Here is a 25,770-nt window from a genome sequence, read left to right on the forward strand (position 1 = left end):
GAGGTGTCTACGGACAACGCTGGCTCTTTGGCTTAGAAATGGAGATGAACACCAACCCCCAGAGTCAGATATGACTGGACTTAATGTCAGGGGACTACCTTTACCTTAATATTAATATTATTAATAATAATAATCTATCTTTTCTGTCTTGCTTATCTACTGGATCATCTACTCATCCATCAACCTCTGTTGTCTGTCTATCCCTCCATCCACTCATCCATCCATCCATCTCTATCTGTCTGTCTTATCTATCTGTCTGTCTGTCTGTCTGTCTATCTACAGTATCTATCTATTGTCTCCAACTTTGTATGTCTATCTTTTTTGTCTTGTTTATCTATTATCTACACATCCATCCATCCATCTTTATCTCTCTCTCTCTTTGTATATCTATCTTTTCTTTCTACATATCCATCCATCCTTCCTCTCTGTTGACTATCTGTCTCTCCATCCATCCATCCATCCATCCATCCATCCATCTCTATCTCTCTGTCTCTATTTCTATCCAGAGGTTGTATTGTACCCCAAACCTCTTTCTTTCTGTCGGTTTCAGTCTCTCTGACTTGGAATGTCATTTCCAGGGCCTTCTGGGAATCCTAACCTGGAGTATTGCCTTCTCGGCCCCAAAGATATCCAGGTTATCTTGACCTTCGAGCCCATCGTCCAGCAAGTCGCTTGGCCATCCAAGCCTGGGGTTACTGATGTCAACAGCTGCCCAGGTGAGTTGATTGCTCCAACGGCCGTGGTCCTGACATTTGTCATCCTCCAAACGGGCATAGGGTGCAAGTCCCATTAACCCCATCACAGTGGCCATTTGCATGATGACTCCTGCAGTCCATGTGCTTGCAAGCTGGGGATACCTGGTTCTGCAGTCCAACCCACCTGTGCCCCAGATTGGCGCAAATCTGCTATGTATGGAAACTATATTGGTGGATAGGACTGCAAAGCCTATTATACTCAGCATGTCTTTAATAGAGTGCATTAGATCATTACATTATGTAACATGATTTTTGTTCCTGGGTTATAAATGTCATTTCCTAATTGGTACTAACATAAAAATATAGGAAAAGTTTATGAAACTGTGGGACATCCTGCAACAGCACATTTTGCTCTAGTTTTTCAATGAATATCACATCAAGTGTCAACTAATTCACCTCACTACCTGTGAGGATGCTTGCCATAGATGCAGGCAAAACGTCAGGAGAGAATGCCTCTAGAGCATGGCCCTATAGCCCGAAAAAAATACAACAACCCAGTAATTCAACAGAGTTTGTGGCTGCCACAAAAACAATAGTTCTGGAGTAGAACAACTACTTTCCAAGTAAGTACCACACAATTAAACAGGAAATGACATTTTCAAACCAGGAACAGAACATTTTTCAAATGTTGTAACATAGTGTCATCATCATCATCATCATCACTCAGACTTTTCAAACCCTTGCTGCTACCACCCTCTAGTAGTTTTTTGTTGCAATTGCATCTCTGGCAAAAGATGCACAATGTGGAGCAATGAGAAAGCTCAAGGTTGCGCTCTTTTATCTGTCTCTCCAGGTGAAGGAGGCCCCTCCGAAACAGACATCCAAAACAGCTGCCCAGATCCATCCTTGGAGCAAACTCCCAAAAGACCAGGTTGGTTGCCTCTTCCATCTCCTCCTTCTCCTCCTCCTCTTCTCCTCCTCTTTCTGTTTTTTCTTATCATTCTCCTCCTTCTCTTCCTTTTTTTTATCCTTTCCCTATTCTTCCTTTCTTCTCCTCCCCTCTTCTTTTCTTCCTCCTTTCTTCTTTTTCCTCCACTCCTTCCTTTCTCTCTTTTCTCTCTTCTTCTTCCTCTTTCACCTCTTCTGCTTTCTCTCCCTTTCCCTCTTCTTCCTCTTCCTTCTCTCCTTCTCCTCCTATTTCATCTCATTCTCCTTTTTTGTCATCATATCTTATATCAACTTATTCCATTCCTTCTTATTTGGTGAAGATAGACCTTGACATTTGGGAGTTGTAGTTGCTGGGATTTATAGTTCACCTATAATCAAAGAGCATTGTGAACTCCACCAATGACAGAATTGGGCCACACGGAACCCCCACGGCCATCAGAAAATACTGTGTTTTCTAATTGTTTTTGGCGACCCCTCTGACACCCCCTCACGACCCCTCCAGGGGTCCCAACTCCCAGGTTGAGAAACACTGCCCTAAACTATCAGTGAACCCATCAGCCTCAGGCTGTATTACATCAATCATCACCTTTCTCTTCCTTCTCTTCCTCTTCTTCTCCATAGTCACCTTCCCTTTCTTTTCCCCTTCCTTTTAGATTCAGTGGAGGCCTTCTGTGCAGAGCTGAGGCACCTCTTTACTCAAGGAGACCCCTCTCCGGCCCCCTTTTACACAGAAGTCATTCTCTCCGAACTTCCCTTGGAGCCGAAGGGGGGTGGCAGCAGTGACCCTGGAGACCTGGAAGAGAAGCCCAAGAAGAACCCGTTTTCATGGAATGAGATCTTCCAGACTTCGGTGGTGACAGGAGGAAAGGAGTCCAGCACCAGGGTTATTACACTCCTGGGGAAGTCTGGAGCAGGGAAGACCTCTTTGGCCCAAAGGCTCGCCTCAGAGTGGTCCATTGGCCAGTGGCCCGAGTTCGAATTCCTCTTCCGATTCGACTGCCGGCAGTTGAAGTTTCGAAGTCCACAAAACCTCCAGGAGCTGCTCTTGGGGCACTTGGCACATGCTCCAGAACAGCTCCAGGAAGTCTACAGCTACATTTTGGAAAACCCTAAGAAACTCCTTCTTATTTTTGATGGTTTCGAGGACCTGAAGGACCAAGAGGGCCCCGTCGGAGCAGCTTTGTCCCCTCTTTTCCATAAGAAGGCCCTCAATGGCTGCACTTTGCTGCTTCTGTCACGTCCCAAAGACAAGCCTCATCAACACGTCCCCAAACCGGACAAAATCCTGGAAATTATGGGGTTTTCTTCACAACAAACCGAAACGTACCTCCATTGGTATTTTGAGGCATTTCCTTCCTGCAGAGGAGGAGAGGACTTCATCCGGAGCTCTCCTTATTTGTTCAGCCATTGCTCCCACCCCGAAATGTGCCGATTAATTTGCGACTCGGTTTCCCGAACGTTTGACAAAGAACCTCCTTCGACGATCACTAAACTCATTGCAAAGTCCCTTCTCAAAAAACCCCATTTAAATCACCAAAGTCTCGCCAACTTGGCCCAAATGGCTTGGGATTTGGCCCAAAGTGGGCAGAGTGCCTTCACTTCCATTCGTTTTGATTCCAAAGAAGTGCAAGAGTTTGCTTTGGATCGTCAGATCGTGGTCCCTTTACCGGAAGACCTCGTTTCCAAGACGGAGGGATGCAAAACATTTGCCTTTTTTAGCTTCGCAGTGCAGAATTTCTTTTTGGCTCTGCATTTGGTCCTGGCCAAAGAGATCAAGGACAAGAAGCTCACCAAATACCTCAACTTGTTCCCCAAATCCAAGAAATCGCTTAGATCTTCCTGGGATTTTGTGCCTTGTTTCTTGTCCGGTCTGCTCTTCTCCAGTGAAATGTTTGGAGAAGATTTGGAGAAGATGGTCTTCAAGAAGCAGAAGAACTTCTCCAAATACATCCGGAATCTGCGGATTTGGGAATTCAGTCCGGATCAACTCCTCAAACTCTTTCATTGTGTCCATGAAACGGAGGATGAGTATCTTTTGCGGCATTTGGCGCTGAAGCTGCAGCCTGAAATCTCCTTTTCGGGCCTCTCTTTGGCTCCGTCGGACACCTGTGTTTTGGGATCCGTCCTGAAAAGAGCCACCAAAGGAGTCACTTTGGATTTCAGAGGGAGCTCCATCCATTTGGAAGGACTTGTTGAACTGTTCGGTACAGAGAATGTCTCAGAGGTCAGGTAGGTCTTCTCCGGGGATGGACTAGATGACCCTCGGGGGCACCTTTTGACTTTTAAGATGCAATGATCCTACCCAAACCCGGTCTTTTTTCTTCCAGGGCATCCCTGGGCCAGACAGTCCCGCTTTGGAGGCACTTGTGGGAAAGCGGGGAAGAAAGGCAGCTGCGGTCAGCCATGAAGAAGGCTGCCACCCTGCCCTTCAAGGCCCAGACCATGAGGGACCTCCAGGATCTCTCTGCTTTGGTGCAGCTTCAGCAGGAAATGACCGCAGAGTATGTATGGGTGGCCCTCCCTCTCTGGAATGGGGCTGGGGGCTTTTCTGTCAGTCTTTCCTTTCTGTCTTATTTGTGGCATCTATCCCAGTGGTGCAGTGGGTTAGATATCTATCTATCTATCTATCTATCTATCTTCCATCCATCCATCCATCCATCCATCTATCCTTCATGTCTTCCTGCTCTATCTATCTATTCTACATGTCTGATCTATCCATCCAGTCTGCCAGCTCTACCTACCTACCTATCACTCATTCATTCATCCATCCTGTCTGCTTGCTCTATCTATCTAGCTCTATTTGATCTTTCTTTCTTTCTTTCTTTCTTTCTTTCTTCCTTTCTTTCTTTTTTCTCTTGTTTATCTATCATTATCCATTTAACCATCTGTTTATCTTCCCATCTATCTATCTATCTATCTATCTATCTATCTATCTATCTTTCTATCTTTTCTCTCTTGTTGATCATCTACCAATTTAACTATCTCTCTTGTCTCTTTCTCTATTGTCTATCCCCCTATCTATCTCTCTTTCTAACAATATCTATTTATCTCTACCTGTCTGTCTTTTCTCTCTTGTTTATCTATCATCTATCCATTTAACCATCTATCTCCCTTGACCATCCCTATATCTATCTGTCTGTCTGTCTATCTTTTCTCTCTTGCTTATCATTTAACCATCTATTTATCTTCCTATCTATCTATCTCTCTATCTTTTCTTATTTATCATGTACCAATTTAACTATCTCTCTTGCCCATTCATCTATCTATCTATCTATCTATCTATCTATCTATCTATCTTTCTTTCTCTTCTGTTTATCTATCATTTATCAGTTTAACCATCTATTTATCTTTCTATCTATCTATCTATTTATCTTCCTATCTATCTTTTCTCTCTTATTTATTATGTACCAATTTAACTATCTATCTCTCTTGCCCATCCCTCCATCCATCTCTATTGTTTGTTTATCTCTGTCTGTCTGCCTACCTGCCTGTATATCTTTTCTCTCTTGTTCATCTATCCATCCATTTAATCATCTATCTCTCTAGCCCATCCCTCTGTCTATCTGTGTATCTATCTATCTTTTCTCTTTTGTTTATCTATCATCTTTCAATTTAACCATCTATCTTGCTCATCCCTCTATCCATTTCTATTGTTTATCTATCTATCTTTCTCTCCTTATCTTCCATAAGAAAGTGAAAACGTGGCTTTTTGATCAAGCCTTGGGAGATTTTGTGCAATAGATAACTATGAAATTATGTGCAATGACTGTTGGAATGGCCCACGCGATGACTTTGGTGGGTTTCAATTCATGTTTACTTTCTCTTCAGTGGATGCAAGGCCCAATGTATTCCAGCCATTGCAGACCTCCAGAAAATAGAATTCACGTAAGTCCTTTTTTAATATTTATTTATCCTGTCAGAAGTGAGTTGAAGGTACAGTTATGATATATTTGAAAACACAAACAAAGTTAAAAACATGGTATTATACTAAATGTCCTTTGACCAGAAGCTGGCCACTTGGAGTGCCTCTGGTGTCGCTGTGAGAAGGTCCTCCATTGTGCATGTGGCAGGGCTCAGGTTGCATTGTAGTAGGTGGTCTGTGGTTTGCTCCTCTCCACACTGACATATCGTGGACTCCACTTTGTAATCCCATTTTTTGAAGATTGGCTCTGCATCTTGTGGTGCCAGAGCACCGTCTTTTCAGTGCCTTCCAGGTCGCCCAGTCTTCTGTGTGCCCAGGAGGAAGTTTTTCATCCGGTCATCCATGGGTTGAGGTTCAGGGTTTTAGCCTGCCACTTTTGGACTCTTGCTTGCTGAGGTGTTTCTGCGAGTATCTGTGTAGATCTTAGAAAGCTATTTCTTCGTTTAAAGTGTTTGCATGTTGGCCAATATCTGAACAGAGGATAGGCCGGAGATGTCGTTGCCTTGGTCCTTTCATTATTGGCTGCTACTTCTATATATATGATTGTCTAGAAAAAGAAAGATAAATGCAGTATCAGTTGTGTTACATAGTGTTTTGACTTTGCTTTGCAGGCTGGGGCCCCTCTATGGCTTAAAGGGATTCCGGAAACTGGTCCCAATCCTGGAGGCCTTTCCATCTCTTCGGCACTTGGAGTGAGTATCCAAAGGGTCAAGGCTATTTAGCAAACCTAATAGATGACAACCAGAGCTCAGGAAGTTTCTTTTGGGGGACTTGGGTCCAAGTTTCTGTCCCTGTAGCAGCCCCATTGACACCTTCCTGTTTATCTCTTGCTCATTTTTTTCCAGCTTGGATTCTCCAAAAGAGAACGAAATCGGAGACGAAGGGATCTTGGCTTTTCGGGAAGTCCTTCCTCAGTTGCGCTCCTTGGAAACATTAAAGTAAGTCATTGGAGATGAGTTCAGGATCCCATCTGCCCAAAATACAATCCCTAGAATAAGAATACACACACATACATACACACAAAAGGGACCTGTGTTGGCAGGGGATAATGGAGACTACAATCCAAGAAGAGTAAAATGACCATGCACTTTTGGTTTGCTCGATACTTTAAAAAGTCTGGATACTTTAAAATGGCCTGGCAACCCTTCAGACCCCAAATGGCGTTGAATTGCACCCCCCTTCTTTCCTGGGGATGCTGGGAACTGTTGTCCTGCTACAAACATCTGTTGTAATTCCACTTTTGTTTTCAGTTTGTCCCGAAATAAGATCACAGACCGAGGAGCTGAAGCAATCTCCGCTGCCCTCCCAAACCTGCCTGCCTTGAAGACCCTGAGGTGCGTACTACAAGTCCCATGTTCCACTTCAGAGAAAGACTGCCAGTGAAGGTCTTTTGAGGGGTAGCACCAATACTCTTTCTTTCCCCTATTATTATTATTATTATTATTATTATTATTATTATTATTATTATTAGCTTTTAAGCTTCTTTGTTTTATTTGAATATTGTGTGTCATTTTTGCACAATCTTAATTCTAAAGCTCCCTTTTCTCTTTCGTTTCTTCCCTTCTCCTTTGGTTTAATTTTTTTCTGTCTTGTCTGTCTGTCAATCTGCCTTTTTGTCCTTTCCATTTACGTATAATCTATCTATACATCTATCTGTCTATCTATCCATCCACCCATCCATGTATTCTGTTTGTCTGTCTATCTATCTATCCATCTATCTATCAGCTCATTCATCCATCCATTCGTATATTCTGTCTACCTACCTACCTACCTACCTACCTATCATCTAGTTAGCTATCAGCTCATTCATCCATCCATCCATGTATTCTGTCTACCTACCTACCTGTCTATCTATCATCTAGCTATCAGCTCATCCATCCATCCATCCATCCATGTATTCTGTCTGTCTACCTATCCATCTAGCCATCTAATCTACCTACTTACCTGCCTATCTATCTAGCCAGCCAGCCAACCATCTTATCTTTCTCTCCCTCCCTCTCCCTAACCATTCATTCATCCATTTATTTTATATATCTATTTATCTATCTATCCATCCTATCTATCCAGCTATCTATTCATCCACCCATTCATGTCTATTTATCTATCTATCCACCCATGTATTCTTTCTTTCTATCTATCCATCCATCCATGTATTCTACCTACTTACCTACCCATCCAGCCAGCCATTCTATCTGCCCATCCATCCACATATTCTACCTATCCATCCATCCATGTATTCTATCTATCTATCTATCTACCTTCTTATTCATCCATCCAGCCATGCATTCTATCCATTCTTCCATCCATCCATCCATCCATCCATGTATTCTATGTACCTACTCATCCAGCCAGCCATCTATCCTACCTGTCCATGTATTCTACCTCCCTCCCTATCTATCTATCTATCTATCTATCTATCTATCTATCTATCTATTTTTCTATCTCCTCATTCATCCATCCATCAATGTATTATGTCTGTCGGTTGGTCTACTTATCCAACCAGCCATCTAATCTACCTACCTACCTATCCAGCCAGCCGGCCAGCCAGCCAGCCATCTTATCTTTCCCTCCCTCCCTCTCTCTGTCTCTCTCTATCCATTCATCCATCCATTCATCCATGTATTTTATTTATTTATTTATTTATCTATCTATCCATCAATGATTCATATCTATCTATCTATTCATCCACCCATCCACCCATCCATGCCTATTTATCTATAAATCCATGCATTCTATCTATCTATCTATCTATCTATCTATCTATCTATCCATCCATCCATCCAATGTTCCCATCCATCCACATATTCTATCTATCCACCCATCCATGTATTTTATCTACTTACCAACCTACCTACTCATCCAGCCAGCCATCTATTCTACCTGTCCATCCATCCATCCATGCATCCATCCATCCATCCATGTAGTCTAGCTACCTACCTACCTACCTACTTACCTGCCCATCCATCCAGCCATCTATTATATCTGTCCATCCATCCATCCATCCATGCATCCATGTATTCTGTCTCTCTGTCCATCCATCCGTCCATCTCTTAATTCCAAAGCTCCCATTTGCTTTCTTTCCTCTCCCACCCCTTTTGCTTTAGTCTGATTTCTAAGCTTATTCATTTCAATTCAATACTGTATGGTGTTGCTGCAGAATCTTAATTCCAAAATTGCACCTTTTCTTTCCTCTTTTGCAGCCTTTACAAAAACAGCATCGGAGACGCCGGGGCAGAAAAGTTTGCAGAAATACTTCCCCAGATGCGTTCTTTGAAAGTGTTGGAGTAAGTTGAACAAACGTAAAAATGACAACAAACACTTGCATCAGAGGACGATTTCTGAATTTGCACCAGGTTTTAATCCAAAGTGGGCTCATGGTATTTCCCTTGCAGCATCCATTGCAACAAGATCACGGGAGCTGGAGCTCAGCGCCTGACAGACGCCTTGAAGAATTGCCCCTGGGTCCAAAGCCTGGCGTAAGTCAGGGATGATGGGAGTTGCAGTCCAAAGGGAATTGTTGTTGCAATTCAATACATATTCCAATTATATATATATATGCGTGTGTGTGTGTGTGTGTGTGTGTGTGTATGTGTGTAAAAAAAATTAAAGGTTTTCCCCTGACATTAAGTCCAGTCATGTCCGACTTTGGGGGTTGGTGCTCATCTCCATTTCTAAGCTGAAGAGCCAGTATGTCCATAGACACATCCAAGGTCATGTGACTAGCATCATTGCATGGAGCGCCATTACCTTCCCACCATAGCGGTACCTATTGATCTACTCATATTTGCATGTTTTCAAACTGCTAGCTTGGCAGAACCGGTAGCTAACAGCAGGAGCTCACACTAGTCCCCAGATTCGAACTTGTGACCTTTCGGTCAGCAAGTTCAGCAGTTCAGCGCTTTAACCCGCTGTACCAACAGGGACTCCTGTGGTGTGTATGTGTGTGTATGAATACACACACATGGAAATGTGAACTTTCATTTGCATCTTTTAAAATTTCTATGAACTGAAAATAAATCTGGTTGCCAATAAGTCGCCCCTTTATTTGAGTAAAGAAACTCTGGCCAAAAGGGCATCTACACTGTAGAGTTGATGCAGTTTACCACCCCTTTAACTGCCGTGGCACTCAATACTATTGCAAATGCTACCCCTCTATTCTGCTTTGGTTAGACCACACCTGGAATATTGTGTCCAATTCTGGGCACCACAATTCAAGAGAGATATTGACAAGCTGGAATGTGTCCAGAGGAGGGCGACTAAAATGATCAAGGGTCTGGAGAACAAGCCCTATGAGGAGCGGCTTAAGGAGCTGGGCATGTTTAGCCTGAAGAAGAGAAGGCTGAGAGGAGATATGATAGCCATTAGGCCTGGGTAACAACGGAAAAATTTGTCTCTAAAATTGATTCGTTTTTTGGGGGTTTTTGCGTTTCGTTATTTAAAATAATTACAAAATTTTCCTTTTAAAAAGTTCGATATTTACGAAATTTCGTAAATGTGAAAAAAATTACAAAACATTAATGAATCGATTTCCGCAACAATAACGAATCGATTCGTTAATGGCGGACGCGACCGCGAAATACGCTAAAAAACCTCCAAAAACTTCTGAAGCTTCCCTCTCCCTCTGTTGTTGACTGTTGGTGTGATATTATAATTTTTTTTCACTAATTAAACAAAAAACTTGCCCCAGACATGCGGAAATAATAACGAAACGACCTCAGAACAATAACGAAACGAATACAATAACGAAATACGAAGCATTTACAAAACGTGTTTAAAAATTCGTTTTTTTAAAAAAATTGCTCCAGAATGGTTCGTTATCGTTTTGTAACTGAAAAAATTAACGAATTATTAACGAATTACGAATTAACGAAACGAAACCGCCCAGCCCTAATAGCCATGTATAAATATGTGAGGGGAAGCCACAGGGAGGAGGGAGCAAGCTTGTTTTCTGCTTCCTTGGAGACTAGGACGCAGAACAATGGCTTCAAACTACAAGAGAGGAGATTCCATCTGAACATTAGGAAGAACTTCCTGACTGTGAGAGCCGTTCAGCGGTGGAACTCACTGCCCTGGAGTGTGGTGGAGGCTCCTTCTTTGGAAGCTTTTAAACAGAGGCTGGATGGCCATCTGTCAGGGGTGATTTGAATGCAATATTCCTGCTTCTTGGCAGGGGGTTGGACTGGATGGCCCATGAGGTCTCTTCCAACTCTTTGATTCTATGATTCTAATTATTATTATTATTATTATTATTATTATTATTATTATTATTTCAATCCTGCTTTATCTCTCTTGAAAAGAGACCCAAAGCGGCTCACGATAAAAGCAACACAATATATAATTATAAAGCCTAAGAAACAAACAAACCATGAAAATAGAATGAAACTTGTGACGGACCCCTGGGAGTTGTAGTACAGCACTCTTCTGCACAGAAGGCTCTTGCAAACCTGCAACTCTCGGGATTCCATTGCATTGAGCCATTGTAGTTGAAGTGGTGTCAAACTGGATTCATTCTACAGTGTGGATGCACACCCAGGGAAGTGAAAGGCCCTTAGGGAACTACAACTTCCATGGGGAATTCCTCTCTGATCTGGGCTTTTCTTCCCCAAAATGCAGGCTGTGGAGTCCTACCATCCCCCATGGCATCCTGGATCACTTGCAGCACCTGGATCCTCGGATCAGGCTCCTCTAAAGCAAGGCAAGGTTTTACTAATTGGGCTTTACTTGTTGCAATAATGTGGCCAATTTCCCTTTGTAACAACAACAACAACAACAAAAATACGGCCTATTTCATTTTGCTGAAATAGCACTTATTGCCAACAGGATAAAATCCTTAGCGTATTGTTATTGGGAAAGGGTTGGAAGATGAATGGGAGCAAATGCTTGCTGAATGAGAATAAGAGCCATGCAAAATTAATAGTAGTAGTAATAGTAGTAATAATAATATTAATATTATTATTAATATAGTAATAATAGTAGTGGTAACAATAGTATCAACATAGTAGCAATAATATAGCAATAATAGTTGTAACAATAGCATCATAATAGTAATAATATAGTAATAATAACATCAATAATAGTAACAGTAGTATCAATATAGTATCAATATGGTGATGATAATAGTATTGATATGGTTCTAATATAGTAATAATAATAGTATTAATATGGTATCAATATCATAATAGTATTGATAGTCATAATGTTTCTATAACAATTATATTAATAATAGTAGTAGCAATAATAGTATTAACATAGTAATAATAGCGGTGTAACAATAGTATTGATATAGTAGTAATGATAGTATTAATATAGTAATAATAGTAGTGATAACAATAGCATCATAGTAGCAATTATATAGTAATAATAGCATCAATAATAGTAACAGTAGTATCAATATAGTATCGATATGGTGATGTTAATAATATTGATATGGTTCTAATATAGTAATAATAGTATTAATATGGTATCAATACCATAATAGTATTGATACAGTCATAACAGTAATATCAACATGTTGATGACAGTATTAATACATTAACAATAGCACAGATATAGCAATAATAATAGTAATAATGGTATTGATATAGTAGTGGTAATAGTAGTATTAATATAGCAATGATAGTATAGTAATAATGTTACTACAACAATTATATTAATAATAGTAGTAGCAATAATAGTATTAACATAGTAATAATAGTGGTGTAACAATAGTATTGATATACTAGTAATGATAATATTAATATAGTAGTAATAGTAGTGATAACAATAGCATCATAATAGTAATAATATAGTAATAATAGCATCAATAATAGTAACAATAGTATCAATATAGTATCGATATGGTGGTGTTAATAATATTGATATGGTTCTAATATAGTAATAATAATAGTATTAATATGGTATCAATATCATAATAGTATTTATATAGTCATAATAGTAATATCAACATGGTGATGACAGTATTAATACAGTAACAATAACACAGATATAGCAATAATAGTAGTAATAGTATTTATATAGTAGTGGTAATAGTAGTATTAATATAGAAATGATAATAGTAATGATGTTACTATAGTAATTATATTAGTAGTAGTAGTAGTAGTATTAATACAGTAATAATAGTGGTGGTAACAATACTATTGATATAGTAGGAATAATAGTATTAATATAGTAATAATAGTAATGGTAACAATAGCATCATAATAATTATAATATAGGTATAATAGCATCAATAACAAAATCATCCGGGTATCCCCTGGGCAACGTCCTTGCAGACGGCCAATTCTCTCACACCAGAAGTGACTTGCAGTTTCTCAAGTCACTCCTGACACGACAAAAAATAGTAACATTAGTATCAATAGAATCAATATAGTGATTATAATAATATTGATATGGTACTAATATAGTAGTAATAATAATAGTATTAATATGGCATCACTATAGTAATAGTATTGATATAGTCATAACAGTAATATCAATATGGTGATGACAGTATTACCACAGTAACAATAGCATGGATATAGCAATAATAATAGTAGTTATATAGTAGAGATAATAGTAGTATTAATATAGGAATCATAATATAGTAATAATATTAGTATAGTAATTATATTAATAATAGTAATAATAATAGTATTAATATAGTAATAATAACATTGATATACAGCAATAGTAATAATAATAATGGTAATAATACGACGGCGATTGTGATTTCTATTGCTGCTAATTTGTGGGTCTTGGGACTTCCCTGGGAGGGAAACCCTAAAGATTGACCCTTGTGTCCCTATGTTTGCCTTCCTAGATGTGGCCAAAGAGCTGACCCTTTATGGTTCTTCAATGGAAAGAAAGACCTGCAGGGCTTTTAAAGTCCGGTTCAGGAGGAGAACAAGACTCTGCAAAGCTAGGCACCTCCGAAGTGGATCCCTTGAGAGGCCGGCTATGGACTTGGCAGGACCTGGGATCAAATCTCTGCCTGGCCTTTGAGTCACACTCTCTCAGCTTCAGAGGGAGGAATGCAAGAAACTTGGCCAAAGAGATCCTAAGGGATGGAATTAGAGGAAGGTAGTGATAGGTCCGGGTTTGAATTGCTGCTTAGCAGCAATTTTGGAAAATTTAATTGCAACCCTTTGTAGGGGAAAATATGTTCCAGAATTACATTGAAGATCGATATTTTGGAAATGCAACCATTTAAGAAAATCTAAACATCCCAGAAATGCTTGCATTAGACGTAAATATTTCTGAATTGCGACATTCTGAGACTCTGTAAATATTGCAGAAATATATACATTTCCAAATTGCAATATTTTGAGAAACTGTAAATATTGTAGAAATAAATGCATTTCCAAATTGCAAGTTTTTGAGAAACTGTAAATATTGCAGAAATAAATACATTTCCAAATTGCAACTTCTTGAGAAACTGTAAATATTGCAGAAATAAATACATTTCCAAATTGCAACTTCTTGAGAAACTGTAAATATTGCAGAAATAAACACATTCCAAATTGCAACCTGTAAATATTTCAGAAATAAATACATTTCCAAATTGCAATCTTTGGAGAAACTGCAAATATTGTAGAAATAAATGGATTTCCAAATTGCAACTTCATGAGAAACTGTAAATATTGCAGAAATAAATACATTCCAAATTGCAACTTCTTGAGAAACTAAATATTGCAGAAATAAATACATTTCCAAATTGAAATCTTTTGAGAAACTGTAAATATTGCAGAAATAAATACATTTCCAAATTGCAACTTCTTGAGAAACTAAATATTGCAGAAATAAATACATTTCCAAATTGAAATCTTTTGAGAAACTGTAAATATTGCAGAAATAAATACATTTCCAAATTGCAACTTCTTGAGAAACTAAATATTGCAGAAATAAATACATTTCCAAATTGAAATCTTTTGAGAAACTGTAAATATTGCAGAAATAAATACATTTCCAAATTGCAACTTTTTGACAAACTGTAAATATTGCCGAAATAAATACAATTCCAAATTGCAACCTTTTAGGAAAAGTGTAAATATCCCAGAAATGAATGCACTGGAGATCAATATTTCTGAATATGCAAAAATTTAGGAAAATATTGAGAACACTTGTATTGAAGGTAAACGTTTTGGAAATGTTTTTGAAACTTTATTTCTGAATCCACATCCATTCTGTCTGCCTTTGCTAATAAAAGAAGAAAGTTGTTAACTTTAGCCAAAAAGAAAAAGAAAATTAGGAATTATTTTCTGTAAACTAAATAAATTATGTCTCTCTATGAAAACATGTATGCATGTGTGTGGCGAGAGTGTCCACTTACACAGACAAGCTGCCTCCACAAACAGCCATAGCTCTCACTACGCAGGAGACGCCAATGGCCCTCCCTCCAATGACATTGCAGGTTATAGTGAGCGCTGTGAACATGTCCAAGAGCCCTGCCAATATCTTCCACAAACACCATATTGCCCAACACCCAAGTGAAGGATTTCATATAGGGACGATTTCATCCCAGATTTCATGTGTTTCCTCCATCACAGACATCCCAGGGTTTATGACTCTCTCTATTGGTGTGGAATTTGCATGGCCCCGCCCACTGCCTCTCCCTTAACCCTTTCCTGTTTTTTTTATGGCACACAGCAAACAGGGATTGATAAGCAACTGAACACACTAGAGAAGTTTGGGGAGAATATACCATGATTTATAGGAGTTGTAGCTACTGTGATGTATAGTTCACCTGCGATCTAAGAGCACTCCAAACTCCACCAGCGATGGGCCTGGAACTAACTTGACACACAGAAGCCCCCTGAACAACAAAAATACTGGTGGTCTTTGGAGGGATTTATGGGAGTTGCAGTTCACCTACATCCAGAGCGCACTAAGAACCTAAACAATGATGGATCTGGGTCCAAATTTGGCATGCATACTCGATATGCCCAAATTTGAATACTGGTGGGTTTTTGAGGGGAATTTGCCTGGACATCTTGAAGTTGAAGGTACTTGGATTTCTAGTTCACCTGCAATCAATGAGCACTCTAAAATCCAGCAAAGAGGGAATTGGACCAAACTTGGCACACAGAGCCCACAAGATTAGCATCTGGAGAGGCCCTGCTCTCGGTCCCAGCAGCCCCGCAAGCGCGTCTAGTGGGGACGAGGGACAGGGCCTTCTCGGTGGTGGCCCTTCGACTCTGGAACTCTCTCCCACAGGAGATCAGAACCGCCCCTTCCTGACATTCAGGAAGCAGGTGAAGACATGGTTATGGAGACAGGCATTCGATGAGTGAGCCAACACCCGGACATATGGATGGAGGATGATGAACATCAAATTTAGTGGGACGACTGACCATTGTATTTATTGAATGTAATTGCTGTTTTAATGTTTTATTGCAATATGAAGTATGATGTCAGTTCTTGTGGTTTTTTTCGGGCTATATGGCCATGTTCTAGAGGCATTTCTCCTGACGTTTCGCCTGCATCTATGGCAAGCATCCTCAGAGGTGAGGTGGACCTCACCTCTGAGGATGCTTGCCATAGATGCAGGCGAAACGTCAGGAGAAATGCCTCTAGAACATGGCCATATAGCCCAAAAAAACCCACAAGAACTGAGTGATTCCGGCCATGAAAGCCTTCGACAATACAATGAAGTATGATGTTTTATTGAACGATAAATAAATAAAAAACAGAGGTCTTTGGGGAAAATTCACCTTGGTTTGGGGGAGTTGTAGTTCACCTACATCCAGAGAGCACTGTGAACCCAAATACTGATGGATCTCTACCAAACTTGGGACACATACCTGATATGCCAAAAATTTGATTACTGGAGGGGTTTGGGGGGAACTGACCTTCCTTTCTGGGAGTTGTAGCCCACCCACAACCAGAGAAACTGTGACCTCCACCAATGATGGACCTGGTCCAAACTTGGCACACAGAACCCCCATGACTATCTCAATCTACTGGAGGGGATTGAGGGGACTGACCATAGTGGGAGTTGTAGTTTACCCTACAGCCAGAGAGCACACTGAATCCCACTGATGATGTATCTAGAGAAAACTTGCCCAACGTAACAAACTTTAAGTACTTATTGAATTTATTGGCATTAACATGGCATGATGTGAGTTGTAGTTCACCTATAACTCTTTGCATTGTGAACAATTTTTAAAAGTGATTTTTTCAAATAACCCGGGCACCACTGGGTACCCAAGCTAGTTTTAAATAAATTACAAAATCCAACATTTCACATAGCCAAAAATGTACTGCGATTTGTTTCAAAACCAGAATTTAATCCCAGATTTTTGCAAAGAACCGAGTTGCTGAAAATAATAATACAATTAGGTAAAGGTTTCCCTTTGACATTAAGTCCAGTTGTGTGATTATGGAAGGTGGTGCTCATCTCCATTTCTAAGTCGAAGAGCCGGCATTGTCCATAGACACTTCCAAGGTTATGTGGCCAGCATGACTACATGGAGTACCGTTACAGTATTATTATTATTGATATTGTTGTTGCCACATCAGTCCCACTGTTGCTCATTAAAAGACTTCAGGTAACTGATTTTTCTATGCATTTATTTTTTACAGGCTGAATATTTACATATTGCTTTTTTTTTTACATTTTGTTCCCTGCATTTTAAAACCTTTTCCCCACAAAAATATATAACTTTCAATATTCAATCCACAAGGCCTTTGTTTCCTTTCCCAAAATTACAAAAATATTTAGAAAATGGATTTCCCCCTTTCATAACACTGTGCAGCAATTCATTTCAATTCCCTGCCATTCCTATTTTAGAGCAAGCATGGGCAAACTTGGGCCCTCCAGGTGTTTTGGACTTCAACTCCCACAATTCCTAACAGCCTACCGGCTGTTAGGAATTGTGGGAGTTGAAGTCCAAAACACCTGGAGGGCCCAAGTTTGCCCATGCCTGTTTTATAGTGTTTTTTTTTCAATTTAAAAGGCAACATTTTGAAGATCTAAAATGAGCTTCGGACGTTTTCATGATGTGCTCAAAAAGTGCAATCAATTGATCTATTGAAAAACTAGCAAAATGCAATTTCCTCGCTTATTGGAACAGCATTGATTTTATGTTCAGGTCACATGCTTTTAATGCATTTCAATGCAAGCATTTCATGTGCAACGAAAACAAAAACTTATGGCATAAGTGTGGAGCGTGAAACTTTGCACTACAATTCCCAGCATCCCATGTCATCTATGCATTGTGGGTGATGGGATGTGTAGTACAACACCTGGAGGGTCATGTGATTCTGTTCCTGAACAGCAAAACCTTCCTATCCAATCTGCAAAACCTTGCAGAGAGAAAAAATATATAACCTTTTGGACTCTCACTCCCAGAATCCCCTAACTATACTTTTTGGAGGATGATGGGAGTTGTCACCCATTCTTATTGCTAAACCCAATCATTCAATTCCAGTTCTTAATGGTAACATATTTATAGATCACTCCCAGAATCTTCTAGCCATACTATTTTCAGGATGATGGGAATTGTTGTCGCTATCCCATTCTTAATACCAGTAACTTTAAGGACTATTGTTCCTATCTATATTATCTGGGTTATGCTGGGAGTTGTTGCCCCATTCCTATCGTTAAGCACAGTTGGTTTATGGACTGTCAACCCCAGAATCCCCTAGCAATAGTATTTGGAAGATGCTAATCCTAATGCTGAGAGTTACTGCTTCATCACACTAGAGAATGAATCCACTTTAAATATGGTTTCTGCCTCCTGCAGAATTCTGGGCTCTGTAGTTTAGGGAGGCTTTTAAAGGCTCCTCCTTAAACTACAAACCCCAGAATTCTGCAGGAGGCAGAAACCATATTTAAAGTGGATTCATTTTCTAGTGTGATGAAGCACCCTTTGCAGTTGTTAATGGAAATACCTTTATGGATCATCACTCCCAGAATCCCCTAACTATTTGGAGGATGATGGGAGTTGTTATCCCATTCTTCTTGATAATAGCAATGCTGGGAGATGTCACCCAATACCTGTTATTCCAATCCCCATAAAGTGATGGACTCTCCTGCCCAGAACTCCTGAGCCATGCTATTTAGTGGATGATGGGAGTTGTCATCCCACCCCCATCATTAATTCAATCAATGAGATATGTCTGTTTCTGCCTTATTCAACGATGGATTGGATGGGTTTTCTCCAAACAATGTGGATTTCCCCAAGTTACTTCCTTTTCCAACACCTTCCATTGTCTTTCAAAAGCCTTCTTCCAAAATGCAACGGGATATTTGTGATATTGTTATTGTCATCCGAGCGTCTTTTGGATCCGGAAGCCCTTCTGGAGCAAAATGTGCAAAATCAACAGCCGAGTGCAACCGTTGCGCTGCGAAACAGTCCAAACTTTTTGCAAACTTTCACAGCCCTGCCGTCTTTGTCTTGGGTCCCATTGGCGTCGCTTCCTTGCTTGAATCTGGATTTGAAAGAAGAAAGAACGTTTTAATCTTGAGCAGATTCCTGTTCAAAAGCATTTAAGATGCATTTGCCTCCTGGGTTTGCAAAGGGCAGGGTTTGAAGAATCCCCAGCTCAAGGTTTTGCAAATGACACTGACATTGCAGAAATGTCACGAATTGGAAAGAGAAAAAGGGAAAAGGACAACTTGCAAAAACAGCCCAACTAAATGGAAAAGGGAGCAATTATGGAATGGTTAAAATGTCCTCAGCAATCCATAAATATTGATGATATATATATAGATATAATTTGCAAGCTTTCCAAAGAGAAAAACATATTGATCGCTCAGCGTTTGCATTTCGGACCCTGGAAAACAAGCCCTGTTTGAGTCTCCTTTGTGGAGAGAAAAAGCAGGGTGTAAATAAACATAATAATAAACACAAATATAATAATAATAATAACATTATGCATTTAAACCCAGCAGCCTTGTTTGCAAAAAGTGACCAATCGACCCAGAAAGAGGTGGACTAGATGACCTTTAGGGACCTCTATCGCTTTCAGTTGTGCATTCATGGAGTCCTAACTTCAAAGGTTCCCAAATCCCAATTATTCATATGTTTTCAATGCATGTTCTCCCTATTCTGGTACTTACGCTGACACCTGAATGTGGTCCATTCCTCTGTGGTGAAGGTGCCAACCAATCGGGTTCCTTTTTCCCTTTGGATCCAGTTTCTGAAGGATGCAAGGATGTCCCCCAAATCTGGAGCGACTCCTTCCCCAAATGGCAAACCTGCCCACCCCACTGTTCTCCTTCTTTCCCTGAGAAGCAAAAGGATCCAAATGCCACCCAAAAGGGGCCTTTCTGGTGCCTTCTTGTGAGACTACCATCAGACCAGGTTCCCCTCCTTGAAACCTCTTGAGGTCCCTCCCTTGGCGACTTGGGGGGGGGGGTGTCCAGCAAAGTCAAGCCTTGTGACTATGTCTGCAAACCCAATGCCCAGTTGTGGATTATTGGGGTCCCCTCCTTGGAAACAACTGGGATCCAATGAGGTCTAGTCTGGAGGGGCCCATCTGGAGGTTCTCTTCCTTGGAGATGTCAGGGCAACTCTTGGAGTCTCTTCCTTGCAGATGATTGAGGGTCCAGCAAAGTCCAGTCTGGTGCAGGGTTGTTTTCTTCTTGGTGATTCTTGGAGTCTCTTGGAGGCTCAAAGGGGGCCCAAACAAGGGACTCTTGGGGTCTTCCTGGAGATGCTTGGTGCCCTTTCGGTTACCGTTCTTGGTGACTCTTGGGGTTCCCTGTTAGGATTCTCCTTGGGGTCTCTTGGAGGCTTAAAAGGGGGACTGCCTTGGTGACTCTTGTGGTCTTCTTCCTGGTAACTCTTGAGGTCCCTTCCTTGAAGACACAAGGGGTGCCCTTCTATGTCCCCTCCTTGGTGACTCTTCTTTGGAGGCTCAAAGGGGCCCAACTCAGAGACACTTGGTCTTCTTGGAAACTCGAGGGATGTCCTCTTTGGATTCTCTTGGGATCTTCTTATTAGTGACTTTTAGGAGCTCTCTTTGGATTCTCTTTGGGTTCCCTTGGAGGCTCTTTGGGTGTCCTTTGTTGTCTCCCACATGGGTTCCTTTCCTTGGCAACTCTTGGGGTCCCCTCTTTGATGACTGTTGGGATCTCTTCTCTGGATTCTCTTGGGGTGCCTTGGAGACTCAAAGGGGCCCACCTCAGAGACTCTTGGGATCTTCTTTTTGGAAACTCCAGGGTTGACCTCTCTGGATTCTCTTAGGGTCTTCTTATTGGTGACTCCTAGGGTCCCCTCCTTGGCGACTCTTGAGGTCTCTTCTCTGGATTCTCTTGGGGTGCCTTGGAGGCTCAAAGGGGCCCACCTCAGATACTCTTGGGGTCTCCTTATTGGAAACTCTAGGGGTCTTCTACAGTTTCTTCTTGGAAACTCTAGGGGTGCCCTCTTTGGACTCTCATGGGGTCCCTTGGAGGCTTACATGGGGCTCACCTGATTCTCTTGGATTCTCTTGTGGACTTCCTGGCAACTCTGGAGGTCCCTTCCTTGGATACACTGGGGGTGCCCTTGATGCTCTCCTTGGTGACTCCTGGGGTCTCTTCTTTTGGAGGTTCTTTGGGTTCTCATGGGGTCCCTTGGAGGCTTACATGGGGCTCACCTGATTCTCTTGGATTCTCTTGTGGTCTTCTTCCTGGCAACTCTGGAGGTCCCTTCCTTGGATACACTGGGGGTGCCCTTGATGCTCTCCTTGGAGACTCTTGGAGTCTTCTTTTTGTAAACTCTAGGGTTGCCCTCTCTGGATTCTCTTGGGGTCTTCTTATCAGTGACTCCTAGGGTCCCCTCCTTGCTGATTCTTGGGGTCTCTTCTCTGGATTCTCTTGGGGTGCCTTGGAGGCTCAAAGGGGCCCACCTCAGATACTCTTGGGGTCTCCTTATTGGAAACTCTAGAGCAGTGGTTCTCAACCTGGGGTCCCCAGATGTTTTTGGCCTACAACTCCCAGAAATCCCAGCCAATTTACCAGCTGTTAGGATTTCTGGGAGTTGAAGGCCAAAAACATCTGGGGACCCCAGGTTGAGAACCACTGCTCTAGAGGTACCCGCTCTGGATTCTCTTGGGGTCTTCTTTTTGGTGACTCTTAGGGTCTTCCTCTTGGAAACTCTAGGGGTGCCCTCTTTGGACTCTCTTGGGGTCCCTTGGAGGCTTACATGGGGCTCACCTGATCCTCTTGGATCCTCTTGTGGTCTTCTTCCTGGAACTCTTGAGGTCCCTTCCTTGGAGACACTGGGGGTGCCCTTTGTTGTCCCCTCCTTGAAGACTCTCGAGGTCTCTTCTTTTGGAGGTACTTGGGGTACCTTGGAGGCTCAAAAAGTTCCACCTCAGAGACTCTTGGGGTCTTCTTTTTGGAAACTCTAAGGTTGCCCTCTCTGGATTCTCTTGGGGTCTTCTTATTGGTGTCGCCTAAGGTCCCATCCTTGGTGACTCTTGGGGTCTCTTTTCTGGATTCTCTTGAGGTGCCTTAGAGGCTCACAGGGGCCCACCTCAGATACTGTTGGGGTCTTATTGGAAACTCTAGAGGTACCCTCTCTGGATTCTCTTAGGGTCTTCTTCTTGGAAACTCTAGGGGTGCCCTCTTTGGACTCTCTTGGGGTCCCTTGGAGACTTACATGGGGCTCACCTAATTCTCTTGTGGTCTTCTTCCTGGCAACTCTTGATGTCCCTTCCTTGGAGACACTGAGGGTGCCCTTTGTTGTCCCCTCCTTGAAGACTCTCGGGGTCTCTTCTTTTGTAGGTTCTTGGGGTTCCTTGGAGGCTCAAAGAGTTCCACCTCAGAGACTCTTGGGGTCTTCTTTTTGGAAACTCTAGTGTTGCCCTCTTGGGGCCTTCTTATTGGTGACTATTAGGGTCTTCTCCTTGGCGACTCTTGGGGGCTCTTCTCAGGATTCTCTTGGAGGCTCAAATGGGCCACTGGAGAGGCGATGGGGTCTTCCTTCTTTGGAGAGCACGGACCTTGAGGTTCTCAGTCCCAGGCTGCATCCAGGACCTCCCCGTCCCCAAGACCCATCTCGGCTCCCACGTCCCTGTCAAAGAGGCCGAGCCCCGGTCCGGAGAGGGTCCCCAGGCCCCCGAGAGCGTGGTCCATGTCTTCGGGGGGCAGGAAGGCGATGCCCAGGTTGAGGGCGATGTACTCCAGGAGGAAGGCGTAGTAGAGGGCCAGCAGGTTGACGCAGAAGAGCCCCACGTAGAACATAGGGGAGGAGGGGGGGCAGGAGGGGGCGGGGTTTGCAGGGGTCTCCCTTTGGCCCCGCCCCCAATCAATCCACAGAGACCTTCAGGGGGGGAAAGAAGGGCGTCCTCCCCATCTCCCAACCATCAGGTCCAGTCTCCCATGGCTCCCCCACAATTAATCCAGAATTAGGAAGTAGTTCTCTTTCAAGGGGGGCAAGAATTCCTTTGCATTAAATGCCCTCCCCCATGCATAAGCATGGGAAAGGGTTTCAGGGGGGACTTTTGCAAGGAACCCCTAAAGCCAAAGGTTCTTCTTCCTCCTGAATTTTAAGGGGTGCATGGCCCCAAAGGGATCCCCCTAAAATCCCCTTTATGATTTTGCATGCTTTCCCTCCCCCTGCCCAAAAAACCCCATATAAATATCAGAAATCAAGGGCTTGGCAGGCTTCTTCTGCCTCCTTTGCTGCTGCTGCTGCTGCATCCCTCCGAGCGCGCGCCCCCGACTGCGCGCCCCCGCGAGGACGAGGAAGAAGGCAAAGGACGAGAGACAGCTGTGGCAGGCGCCCTCGAAGGCCCGCCTCCGCCGCGCCCCGATTGGCTGCCCCGGAGGGTGATTGACAGCTCAAGGGAAGCAAAGGGAGGGGGGAAGAGAGCACTCCTAGGAGAAGAAGAGGAAGGCTTTTTTCACAGCTATAGCATCCTGGGAGTTGTAGTTCCACAAGGGTTTGGCAGCATTGTAGCTCTGGAACCCTGGGATCTTCAGTTTTACAAAGCCCCCAAAGAGTGGAAACTACAACTCCCAGTGTCCCATGGCATTATTAAAATCTATTTAAAGGATTTTTTTAATGAAATCGATTTTAATAATAGCAATTAAATCGAAATAATAATTTATAATTAAAAATTATAATCTTACAAAGCCTTGGGGAGCCCCCAAAGAGTGGAAACTACAACTCCCAGTGTCCCATGGCATTATTAAAATCGATTTAAAGGAATTTTTTTATGAAATCGATTTTAATAATAATAATTAAATCTAAATAATAATTTATAATTAAAAAATTATAATAGTTATTATTTAAATTTATAATTATTATGAATTATACTTATGTAAATTATTATATAATAATAATAATAATATTTTGCTAGTAGTAATAATAATTTAAATGATGCAATAAATAATACTATTTTATGTATTTTATATTATTATGCATTAATAATACGGATAATAATATAAAGGATAATATGCTGTTAACAGCGCTTCATGCAGCCACATAACCGTGGAGGTGGCTATGGACAACGCCGGCTCTTCGGCTTAGTCAGACACGACTAGACTTAATGTCAGAAGAAACCTTTACCTTTAACCTTTATTTATTTATTTATTTATTTACTTTCCTTATATACCGCTGTTCTCAGCCCGGGGGCGACTCACAGCGGTGTACAACATAGAAAAAACAAGGTTCAAAATTCAAGACACAATCTAAAATATCAATCTAGCAATAACCAAAAAACAAAAAACAAAAAAAACAAAACAAAAACAATATTTATAACAATATTTACTAATTTTATTTATAATTATAATTACTTACATTTATAATTATTATGAATTATTCTTATTTATATTAATTATAATGTAAGTAATTATAATTATAAATAAAATTAGCAAACATTGTTATAACGGCATAAAGGTTAAAGGTAAAGGTTTCTTCTGACATTACAAGAAGCACTGCCTGAACATCAAGCAAAAAGTGGGTGCTAGAAACAATATCATACGAAAGCTGACTGGCACAACCTGGGGATCACAACCAGATACAGTGAAGACATCTCCCCTTGCGCTGTGCTACTCTGCTGCTGAGTATGCATGCCCAGTGTGGAACACATCTCACCACACTAAAACAGTGGATGTGGCTCTTAATGAGACATGTCGCATTATCACGGGGTATCTGCGCCCTACACCACTGGAGAAATTACACTGTCTAGCTGGTATTGCACCACCTGACATCCCCCAGCAATATACAAACATGAATCAAGGAACATGAAAGGCACTGCAGACTACTTCAACCAGAGAAGTCAGCCATAGCAGAGCACCTGATGAACCAGCCTGGACACAGCATATTATATGAGAACACATAAATGCTGGACCACACCAACAACCACCATGTCAGACTACACAGAGAAGCTATTGAAATCCACAAGCATGTGGACAATTTCAACAGAAAGGAAGAAACCATTAAAATGAATAAAATTTGGCTACCAGTATTAAAAAACTCTAAAATTACAACAGCAAAACAGCAGAGAGGAAACAACCAGGCACATCTTAACACCTCTCAACAGAACATTTTCCCAGGCTCAGCCAGGCCTTCAAATGCTAATGAAGGTGGTCAGTTGAAACATTCACACCCAGCCCCAGCAGAAAAGAGCTCTTTGCCCCACCCCAGTCATTCCACAGATATATAAACCCATTGTCCTAATTCCAACAGACCTCACTACCTCTGAGGATGCTTGCCATAGATGCAGGCGAAACGTCAGGAGAAATGCCTCTAGAACATGGCCCTATAGCCCGAAAAAACCCACAAGAACCTAATTATATTATAATAATATTTTAAATAATAATAATTAATACTGATTAATAATTATAATGTTATAGATAGTTTTACATTAGTTTTAAATTTTGGATTATGGTTTATATAATTTTTCTACTTATCACTTACATTAATAATAATAAAAAATTATAATATAATAATAATATTTTTAAAATAATAATAATTAATAATGATTAATAATTATAATGATTATAGTAATAAAATAGTTTTGAATTTTGGATTATGGTTTATGTATTTTTTTTACTTATAATTTACATTAATAATAATAATAAATTAGAATATAATAATATATTTTTGAAATAGTAATTAATAATGATTAATAATTATAATGATTATAGATAATAATACAATAGTTTTAAATTTTGGATTATGGTTTATGTATTTTTACTACTTATCATTTACATCATTATATCCCAAGCATGGGCAAACTTGGGCTCTTCAGGTGTTTTGGACTTCAACTCCCACAATTCCTAACAGC

At 41.1% G+C, this 25,770-nt stretch overlaps 2 protein-coding genes across 3 annotated transcripts in view; one reads left to right on the forward strand and one right to left on the reverse strand.

The window, feature by feature from the left end:
* Positions 1-11,260, forward strand: part of LOC137097854 (MHC class II transactivator-like) — a 33,047-nt gene extending 21,787 nt beyond the window's left edge. The window contains exons 8-18 of the mRNA XM_067473030.1: positions 579-716; positions 1,549-1,626; positions 2,297-3,872; positions 3,971-4,144; positions 5,472-5,528; positions 6,177-6,257; positions 6,411-6,503; positions 6,816-6,899; positions 8,766-8,849; positions 8,958-9,041; positions 11,179-11,260. Coding sequence (XP_067329131.1) covers positions 579-716; positions 1,549-1,626; positions 2,297-3,872; positions 3,971-4,144; positions 5,472-5,528; positions 6,177-6,257; positions 6,411-6,503; positions 6,816-6,899; positions 8,766-8,849; positions 8,958-9,041; positions 11,179-11,254 — 2,525 coding nt within the window. The 3' untranslated portion in view covers positions 11,255-11,260. The remainder of the gene's footprint in view (positions 1-578; positions 717-1,548; positions 1,627-2,296; positions 3,873-3,970; positions 4,145-5,471; positions 5,529-6,176; positions 6,258-6,410; positions 6,504-6,815; positions 6,900-8,765; positions 8,850-8,957; positions 9,042-11,178) is intronic.
* Positions 11,261-17,413: 6,153 nt separating this feature from the next.
* LOC132782092 (dexamethasone-induced protein) lies at positions 17,414-23,273 on the reverse strand. Of its 2 annotated transcripts, none has more exons than XM_067473575.1 (2): positions 21,686-23,273; positions 17,414-18,975 (listed from the first exon to the last, which is right to left on the reverse strand). In XM_067473575.1, exon 1 carries the CDS (start codon positions 22,715-22,717, stop codon positions 22,487-22,489), a length of 231 nt encoding a protein of 76 aa, XP_067329676.1. In that variant the 5' UTR covers positions 22,718-23,273; the 3' UTR covers positions 17,414-18,975; positions 21,686-22,486. The 2 variants fall into 2 exon arrangements, with proteins under 2 accessions (XP_067329676.1, XP_060642744.1); XM_060786761.2 differs by having other exon boundaries at positions 17,416-18,975; positions 19,607-23,273.
* Positions 23,274-25,770: the final 2,497 nt, after the last annotated feature.

The sequence above is a fragment of the Anolis sagrei genome, chromosome X (genome assembly GCF_037176765.1).
Source record: "Anolis sagrei isolate rAnoSag1 chromosome X, rAnoSag1.mat, whole genome shotgun sequence".
NCBI classification, from domain to species: Eukaryota; Metazoa; Chordata; class Lepidosauria; order Squamata; family Dactyloidae; genus Anolis; species Anolis sagrei.

Bases quoted from the DNA above. Each gene is read 5' to 3' on its own strand.
- LOC132782092 (XM_067473575.1), bottom strand. From the start codon at position 22,717: ATGTTCTACGTGGGGCTCTTCTGCGTCAACCTGCTGGCCCTCTACTAC.